General features: G+C 39.8%; 2 protein-coding genes across 2 annotated transcripts; one reads left to right on the top strand and one right to left on the bottom strand.

Moving 5' to 3' along the window:
• Positions 1 to 4,217: 4,217 nt before the first annotated feature.
• Positions 4,218 to 5,511, bottom strand: LOC130975887 (F-box/kelch-repeat protein At3g06240-like). Its single transcript, XM_057900605.1, has 3 exons — positions 5,420 to 5,511; positions 4,344 to 5,062; positions 4,218 to 4,234 (listed from the first exon to the last, which is right to left on the bottom strand). Exons 1-3 carry the CDS (start codon positions 5,509 to 5,511, stop codon positions 4,218 to 4,220), a joined length of 828 nt encoding a protein of 275 aa, XP_057756588.1.
• Positions 5,512 to 6,219: 708 nt separating this feature from the next.
• On the top strand, positions 6,220 to 8,722 carry LOC130975886 (uncharacterized). The gene is made up of 3 exons (XM_057900604.1): positions 6,220 to 6,832; positions 6,913 to 7,978; positions 8,164 to 8,722. Exons 1-3 carry the CDS (start codon positions 6,220 to 6,222, stop codon positions 8,720 to 8,722), a joined length of 2,238 nt encoding a protein of 745 aa, XP_057756587.1.
• Positions 8,723 to 9,583: the final 861 nt, after the last annotated feature.

Raw genomic sequence — 9,583 nt, 5'->3', positions numbered from 1 at the left:
TAACCGTAAAAGGGAGAATGATTGAGAGATTAGGGTTAGGGATTTAATAGTACGGCTTCCATATCTTCAACTCAAATTGGGCTTTGGGTTGGGTCGGGTTTCATTCTGGGTCAAGAAGATAACCCGAACATTAACATGTTTATTAATCGGTTTTGTTAACTTCATTTTTTACTGAAACACAATATAAGCATCCCCATTTATCATTCGAGGAACACTCACGTAAATACATTTAAAATATTTTTTTTTAAGATATTTTTTTAATAATTAAAATTTAATATATATAATCGATCAAACTATGTTATTTTGGTCAAAATTAGATTAAACAAACTAATTTGACCGAAAATCAATAAATCAACTCTTAAATCGATCTATTTTAATTTTTTTATAGAAAATGACTATAATATCCTTATTATAAAAAATAACTTAAAATATTTCTATTATATATTTTAAAAACTCTAAATCATAATCTTTCTCTTCTCTTTGTGTCATCATTAAATTAGAATTTAGGATATTTAAAATTAATATATATAATAAGAATATTTTAGTTATTTTTTATAATAAGAGTATTATAGCTATTTTTTATAAAAAAAAAATATTAATTTAGATCGATTCAATATTTGATTTATCGATTTTTCAGTCAAATCAGTTTGTTTAGTCTAATTTTGACAAAAATAACACAGTTTAATCGATTATATAGATTAAATTTTAATTATTAAAAAACGTATTTAAAAAAACGTTTTAAACGTCTTTATACGAGTGACACCCTTAACATAATGCTAGAACTAAGAAGTTTGAAATGTCATGAGAGTTATGCAAGGCTTGGCACAAGTAACTCGATTATGTTGTTTGGGTGGGTAAAGGTGGCTTCTCATGAGTTCAACAACAATGTGATCTTTCTTTGTAGTTCACAGCATGCAGGACTGATTTGTATTCTTACTACATAATGAAAAGGATACGATAGAAATCACGAGGCTTCTGTCCAGAACTCCAGATTAATACCCCTTTATGTACCAAAAGAAAAAAAAAATAAAGAAATCACGAGGCTGTGAAAGCAGCGTTCGTTTAAACTGTTGTGAAACCGCATAACATTAAGTTAAAGCTTATGTCTCTAATTTCATTGGGATGTACCTAATATTATAAGGATACACATCAGCTAAAAGGTAAAACCTATTCAGGGGGCACTTGTGCATGCTGCTAAACCTAATCATTAACTGAAACTAGTCATCAATGAGAAAAGTATATTTATATAATAGTAATCTAAGTGCATGTTGCTCTCCCCAAACGCTATTCTCTATGTATTAAAATTAGATACAAGATTAATAAAATAAGCATACATTGCTCAATAAAACAAAGACAAATTCATTAAACTCCACAAACCTTGCTTCTTAAGTCTGCAGAATAAAAGTAATATCCCAAAAAAATCTACATTTAAAAATTTTTGGGTTGGGTTCACAAGATTTTGACATGATAAAAATTAAGATGAATTAACATAAGACAACAAAAAGAATATATGAAGAAAAAAGTACTTCATCTTTATAGCAAAACAGACAGAGAGTGCAAGCGAAACTATTATAGGAGTGTTCAAGTAAGCCCCTCTGCCACCAATGCCGTTGATTACTGGTTTGACATACAAGTTGCATCAAGTTGTATACTCTAAATAAAACAATTCTCATATACTGTAACTTTTTGTTTCTGGGTTAACAACCAGGCTAAAGGTAAGATTAATAGAAAAGTATATTATGTAATCAGCAAAATAAAAATGTGAAGTTTTGCATAACCAAATAAGAAATATTACTACTAGATTTGATTCAAAAGATATATTGGATTTTAAAAGGAGACAAAACATTTACACTTTTCAAATGTTCTTCTCCCCATGGGTCTAGCTGTTCACTTGTATGTTGGCTCCTAATTCTCTTTCTTTGTTTGAATCCTTTGTGAAGCTAACTTTTAGCAACATCAAGTTGTTCAAAACATTCATGGTGAACTTAATTGGTGGCCTGAAAAAAAGCTCAACTGGTAAGAGTCACAGCTTTAGACATGGAAACGATCTAAACTTGAAACCTCTCCACAAGACCGGTCTATAGGAAGCAAGATAGTGATTAATGATTCCCTAAGCATTGATAAATTCAAATTTCACCATCCATAGACAAAAGTCACAGTTGATTAGAACTTGATGCATAATGCATATTACTCATTACTTATTCATTAATCAGAATGCAATAACTAACAGGAACAGCTTGGGACAAAGGCATAGTTACATACCGTGTTCCTTCCTCTTCAACTTCTTGTTATCCTTATCCTTAATGTCACTAGGAAGTGGCAAGAGACTCTCTGTATACATAGCATCGGCTGCACTGATGTCATGCTTAGAAAAAAGATATTTAACACGTGGGAGCAGCTCTCCTCCCACATTATATATGAGAAACTCTTTCTTAAAGGCTCCGTTAAAGAACAACCCCTCAGGTTTAAACTCGTGGATTATCAAGGAGGGTATGGGCAGTGCAACATCAATCTTGGTCCATGAATTAGTCCTCAACGAAAAACAATGAAGCTGATTTTTTCTTAACGGCTATAACTATTAAGTAATCATCATTTGATGCATCATGACCGATGCCTTGAAGAACCGCATTTTGATTATACCAATAATTCTTTTCTTTAACAACATTATAGTAAGATTTTTTTTGTGGCATTGGGTCAATGGATTCCATAGAATAATATAATATGGTTCATAGTGGTGTAGCAATACAAACCCTCTGCATGATCCAAGAACAAGAAAACGGGAATGCTCATTCTTCTTCTTCCTTGGGAAAGGGAGAGAGAATTCTTCTATTGAGGCGCCAAGTGCGTGTAGGTCAACGGAGCCAACCAGTTCAAATTTCTTGGTGAAGAAGTATGAAGAGATGGTGAATACTGATGCTCTTATGGTTGTTATCCATGCATGAAGCAAGCTCTGTTTTGTTCTGCTTGGTTCTTATGGAATTGATGAACAGTGTCAGGGAATTAAGGGTTGTGAAACCCGATAATTTACTGATATTCTTGGTTACTACTAATTACTAGTATGACATTAAGTTAAAGCCTCTAACTCTAATTTCATTGGATGTACCTAATCTTGTAAGGATAAGCCATCCGCTAAAAATTATTTATAAAATGATTATTTATCTATAGTAATTTACTACACTTTTTATTTTTAATATTGGTTTAACAATAGTAAAATATTGGTTGTTTAATAGCTAAAGATTAGCTAAAGAATCTTGTAAATCAATAAGAAAACGGAGTGAATATCAATGAAAGAATACTGTAGTTTGTCGAGAATACATACAAATTGATAAATTTTCGAAGTGTTCACATGTCAAATCTCATTGAAATGTGATTTTCTGTTTAGACAATACACCAAGTATTACATTATTTCTACCAATCACAGCATAGAACAAAAGGCAATTAATTATGTTTCCCTTTATAATCATCTAAACAGCGGGGTTAATGCTGAGAAAACAAAAACCAACAACTTAATGATAGATCACTCAAAGATAATGCAGAAAAAGGAAAAGAAATGTACATTAGATAAAACACACAAAAAGCAAAAAGAAAATTTTCAACATATATAGGAATAGGAGATGAAGAACAAAACAGATCATCTAAGAATGTTACTATCAGACTAAACATACAAATGTTACTATCAAAGATAATGCAGCAAAAGGAAAAGAAATGTACATTAGATAAAACATACAAAAAGCAAAAAGAAAATTTTCAACATATATAGGAATAGGAGATGAAGAACAGAACAGATCATCTAAGAATGTTACTATCAGACTAAACCAAAAGATATATTGGATTAACAAGATGTTAAGCTCCCTTTTCACTTTTCAGACATACGAGTTTTATCCCGTTCATATTTAGAAAGAAAATTCTAATCCAAAGAAAATAAAACTAAAGTTTCTTGAAGCTTCTTCCCGCTCAACTTTGAGAACCCTGCTCTTCATTTACAACAAAATCACATGTCTAAGTTGTTCACTTGTATGTTGGCTCCCGATTCCCTTTCTCTACTTGACCCCTTTGTGATTCTAATCTTTGGCAACATCAAGTTGTTCAAAACATTCACGGTGAACTTCATGGCCTGCAGAAAACAGCTCCACAAGATCGGACTATAGGAAGCAAGACAGTGATTAGTGATTCACTAAACAGTGATAAATTCAAATCTCACCATCCATAGACAAAAGTCACAGTTGATTAGAACCTGATGCATAATGTATATTACTCGTTAGTTTTTCATTAAACACAATGCAATCAAAACTAAAATGAATAGCTTGGTGCAAAGCATAGGACTGATAGGAGAATATACATACCGTTTTCCTTCCTCTTCCTGTTTTTCATCATGTTCCTATTATCCTTATCCTTAATATCACTAGGGAGTGGCAGGAGACTCTCTGTATACATAACTTCGGTTGCACCGATGTTAAGCCCACAACAAAGATATTTAACACGTGGGAGCAGCTCTTCTCCCACATTATACATGAGAAACTTTATCTTTTTTATTTTATCCGAAAGAATTATTTCTCCAATAATACCACCATTATTGAATAAGCACAGAGGCTGAAAGAAAAGAAAAGGAATCTGATAGAGAGTCCAAGATGAGTGCACTTTATATTCTTTCATCACCCATATGTCAGTGCTACAGCTATCACGACTGTGATAAAACAAGGCTAGGCATCCCCCTAGTAGGGCGAGACCTGGATAGGACTCATAGGAGCATGCCAGTTCCGGCTCAGACATGGTTGAAAAAGTCCTTTCCTTCAGATCAAAGATAAGAATAGCATCCCTGTGATCTTTAATAGGCAAAGGCACCCAATGAATAGCACCATTCAAGAATAACCCAGCGGACGTGCGCTGAAAAACATGCAAGGGTTTGGGGAGTGCAGCATCAAGATGAATCCAGGAATTGGTTCTCAAGGACAAGCAATCCAAGTGATCTTGTCTTTGCCGCTCGCTCCAAGCTGCAACAACTAAGTAATCATCCCGGGATGCATCATATCCAAATCCATACAGACGGGCACTGTCGGGAAGCCTAAAGCCATTGTAGATAGGAGAATCAATACCAGAGTAAGATATTCTTCTGCTGGATCCAGTCAGTGGGTTCCATACCACTAAACATTGAGGGTGACGATGTAAGAGAACAAAGCCTCAGCAGGATCCCAGGACCCAAAAATAAGAAGGTTGTTTCGTATTGAAAGGGATACTCACCTCTTTTAGGTGTGATGCATCATTGTCATCACTAAATACTAGTGCGTCTAAATAAAGTAAGTAAGCCACAGTGCCGTTTTTTATGCAGAAGAATGCATTGGTGGAAGCGGGAGAGTGGTGAAAATGCAATTCAGCAAAGTGTGGATCGGAAATTAGAGAGTACCACAGCTTCGAGACGCACCTGAGGCGAAAGAGATGGCTGGCCGGCACTCTTAGTAAGATTCTGTGAATCAACTCAAGAGGGAGGATGTCATGAATGCTCTTCTTCTCCATGCTCGATTGCTCTTTTTGTTTGTTCAACGTGTGCTTCTGCCACTTCTTCTTCTTATAATATTATTATCCGTGCTTGGAATGTTGTGCTTTTGGCAATTCATAATACTAATTCACGAAACCCGGGACTTGAAAATTTCCTTGAACCCAGAAGACCTTGGAAGGAAGGGTCAGTTTTGGATTGGCGATTCGGAAAAAAAAAGGGAAAATAGTTCATTATTTGGCTCATTAATTTAAATATGGCTCTGAAGGTGGTGTTTTCCTTCTTTATGGAGGAAATATGTGTTTTACGTCTAGGTGGGCGTTTGGGGTGAAGGCCACCACGCAGGGGGCGGGGTGCAGGATACACGTGGAGGGCGGGAAGTTGACGTGGCAGCATGTGGTTGGAGGAAGAGGGTTTTACGTGGGGGGCGTGATGACGTCAGCACGCGGGGGCGTGCTGACGTGGCAGATGGTGGTTCGTCGTTTGGAGTAGCACGTGGGGGGCGTGCTGATGCAGAACGGGGGGGCGTGCTGACGTGGGCCTATCACGTAGGGGGCGTGATGAATCAGCACGCGGGGGCGTTTTGACACGTGGCAAGCTGTGATTGGATGAGAGAATCATTACGTGGGGGGCGTGGTGAAAGCTATCCTCTATATAAGGCAGTGCTCTGGTTCATTTTCATTCTGAGTAAGAGTGTATGAGTGTTCTTTGAGTGTTTCTGAAGAGTAATGGAGGGTACTGCAAATTTGGTGGTGTATCGCAACGGTGAGATAATACGTAATACTCATGAGGGAGTTCGGTTTGTGTGCCAAAATCCGTTTTCGTTTGTGGTTCCATGCACGATGACGTTAATGGAGCTTCAGAATGGTCTCTGTCAAAGCATGGAGAACAATACGTCAATGAGAGTGAGCAGAATACTGTACCGGAATCCGGTTATAGTTTTTGGTGGTTTAATACAGTTTGATACCATGCCAATCACAGACGAAGTGAGTATGCAGAATATGTTTCAAATTCACCGGCAGACTCAGATGCGACAGCCACAGATTGAGCTGTATGTTGAGTTTGAAACCGTAGAGGCGGAAGGGACTCAAAATGATTTAGAGGTGGCGGATGATAGAAACGCAGTGTATGAGGGAATGAATAGTGACAGTGACGAGGACTTCGAAGCCACTTATGAAGCCGGAGATGAGGATGAGGATGGTGATGTGGGAGTTGAGACAGCAGCGGAGAATGTAGTGGTTCATCCCTCGACCAGTCAACCGATGAACGTGCCAAGTTTTATGCGTGAGGTGGATCTCGACGCCATGCATGCACCGGAGTTTCCGGAATATTCAAACATAGGTGCGTGATGATTAAATAATACGTTGTTGTTAATTTATGCATTGGATTAATTAGTAAAGGACGATTTCTACTTTCTGTAGGCGTTGCTAATCCTGAGGATGGAGAGTTTCGGATTGGAATGGAATATGGTTCTAGAAAGACGGTCGTGGCAGCAATTAGAAGTTACACTATCGCTAGAGGAGTTGACTACGACGTGTATGAGTCTGAGCCACAGACCTTCTATGCAAAGTGCAAGATGTATGCGCGCGGGTGCGATTGGCTTATCCGAGCCAGCTTGATAAGGAAAAAAGGTTGTTGGGAGATACGCAGATACAACGGTCGGCACACGTGCTCAATGGGAATGATTTCACAGGATCATTCGAAATTGGACTCGGATACAGTTGCGGAGGCTATAAGGCCATTGGTCGAGACTGACCCGTCCATCAAGGTGAAATCTATAATAGCCGAAGTCCAGTCAAGGTTCAACTATACCATCAGTTACCGAAAGGCTTGGTTGGCAAAGCAGAAATCCATAGCAAAGGTTTTCGGTGATTGGGAGGAGAGTTACCAAGCCTTGCCATGGTGGCTCTCGGTTATGGTTCAGAAGATGCCTGGGTCAGTTGTCCAAATAGAAACACGACCACTATTCAACGGGAATGAGGAGGCGCAAGGGGTAAAAATACTCCATCGCGTATTCTGGAGTTTCAATCCATGTATTAGGGCATTCAGGCATTGCAAGCCCCTAGTTCAGGTTGATGGCACACACCTATATGGCAAGTACAAAGGTACACTTCTGGTCGCTGTTGCACAAGACGGGAACCAGAACATTGTGCCTATCGCTTTTGCCTTGGTGGAAGGGGAGACAGCCGACGCGTGGCACTTCTTTCTTAGAAATCTGCGAATGCATGTTGTAAGAAAAGATGGTGTGGGAATGATCTCAGACCGGCATGAGTCAATTCGGGCAGCAGTGAATCGTTCCGGAGGTGACTGGCAACCTCCAAGGGCATGGTGGATGTTTTGTATAAGGCACATCGCCAGCAACTTCCTACGAGCATTCAAAGTCCCTCACTTGCAAAAGCTTGTGGTCAACATCGGGTATTCAAGAACGGTGGAGGAGTATAACATCAACTATAAAAGGTTGGAAGAGCGAGGCGAGGCATATGCCAGGTGATGCGACGACATCGGACTTAGACATTGGGTACTGGCGTTCGACGAGGGACATCGATGGGGCCATATGACGACGAACCTTGTCGAGTGCATTAACTCAGTGTTAAAGGGTGCTCGTAATTTACCTGTGTTGGCACTAGTCCGAGCAACATATTATCGGCTAAATGAACTTTTACGCGGAAGAGTGCCGAGAGTCACGAACGCAAGCGTGCTGGATTTACCTATTCCGCATTTGCACAACAGCGGATTGAGGCAAATATGCATCAGGCTGGGAATATAGTTGTGCACCGGTTTGACAGACGGAATGAGGTATTCGAGGTGCGCGAAATGACTAGCGGAAAGGTGTTAGTGGTTGATCTTGCGCGACGGAGGTGTGACTGTGGGCACTTTCAGGTGGAAAGAATACCATGTCGCCATGTTATTGCTTGTTGTGCTAACCAGCGTCTCGATTGGCAGCTGTATGTGCATGATGTGTACAAGATGACAGAGATCCGTAAGGTATATAGATTCGAGTTCACACCATTAGGTGATGCCGAGACATGGCCTGATTATGAGGGACCCACATTGGTCGCTAATCCTGCCCTGAGGCGAACGTCGAAGGGTCGCCCGAAATTGACCAGATACTTGAACGAAATGGACTCACGCGACATGCGTGGTCCTCGGATATGTCGTCTCTGTGGTGCTCAGGGTCATAGTCGGAGTCGATGTCCTCAGCGTCCTGGACCGAGTGGTGCGGGAGTTTAGGGTTTTATTTCCTTCATGTTTGTATTTTTAAATTTGCAATCTGTCAACTGGGGTTTTTTTATATTAGTCGTCAGTCGTTTTTGTATTTCCAAATCTGAGAATTTCCATTGATGTTTAACAACAACTTAATCTAAACATTTATTGCCTTCGTGAAGTAAATATACGAAAGATAAATAAATTTTACATCGGCTAACATACACAACATTAAATACAAATTACATCGGTTAACATACAAAACATTAAATACGAATTACATCGGTTAACATATAGAACATTAAATATGAATTACATCGGTTAACATACAGAACATTAAATATGAATTACATTAAACCTTAGGAATATATCTAAAAAACCCAACCTAATGCTCACTTCCTACGACCCATCCAGTGCAGTGCCTTACCCATCATGCCCTGACCTGCCCGCGACGGAGTATACCTATCTGGCGGATTTCGCTCCGTCCGTAGGTCATATGGGTGCCCCGGATCCCGATCATCTGCACCTGGAGCGACTGACCCACCTGCCTCTGCCGGAGTAGTCGACCCTGCTGCCTGTGCCGGAGGAGCCGACCCGCCTGCATCTGCCGGAGGAGCCGACCCTCCTATCCATGCTGGAGCGGATGAACCGGGGTAGTACTCGTCAACTACTGTGTATGTCCGCCGAGGGAATCCACTATCACACGACGCACCCACTGACGAGTGCTCGGAAGCATGACCCGGCAAACCATGTGTCGGACCGACTGATGCCCCATGTGGATCAGCTGACCCTGACGGTGAATGCATAGCACTAAAATCTGACCAACCACCCAAACTAGCGTGACCACCGGTGGAGAAGTCAAACCAATCATCACCGTCTGGAATCGTC

Source organism: Arachis stenosperma, chromosome 4 (genome assembly GCF_014773155.1).
Source record: "Arachis stenosperma cultivar V10309 chromosome 4, arast.V10309.gnm1.PFL2, whole genome shotgun sequence".
NCBI classification, from domain to species: Eukaryota; Viridiplantae; Streptophyta; class Magnoliopsida; order Fabales; family Fabaceae; genus Arachis; species Arachis stenosperma.
Note: the sequence above shows the minus strand (reverse complement) of the source record. Positions and strands in the feature narration are given on the sequence as shown.

What these genes read in the sequence shown, in the direction of transcription:
- LOC130975887 (XM_057900605.1), bottom strand. Translation starts at nt 5,511, where the DNA reads ATGGAGAAGAAGAGCATTCATGACATCCTCCCTCTTGAGTTGATTCAC. An exon ending in AGCCATCTCTTTCGCCTCAG is followed by an intron (nt 5,063 to 5,419) that starts GTGCGTCTCGAA and finishes CAATGGCTTTAG; the next exon opens with GCTTCCCGACAGTGCCCGTC.
- LOC130975886 (XM_057900604.1), top strand. Translation starts at nt 6,220, where the DNA reads ATGGAGGGTACTGCAAATTTGGTGGTGTATCGCAACGGTGAGATAATA. An exon ending in TCCGGAATATTCAAACATAG is followed by an intron (nt 6,833 to 6,912) that starts GTGCGTGATGAT and finishes TACTTTCTGTAG; the next exon opens with GCGTTGCTAATCCTGAGGAT. An exon ending in CGAGGCGAGGCATATGCCAG is followed by an intron (nt 7,979 to 8,163) that starts GTGATGCGACGA and finishes TACGCGGAAGAG; the next exon opens with TGCCGAGAGTCACGAACGCA.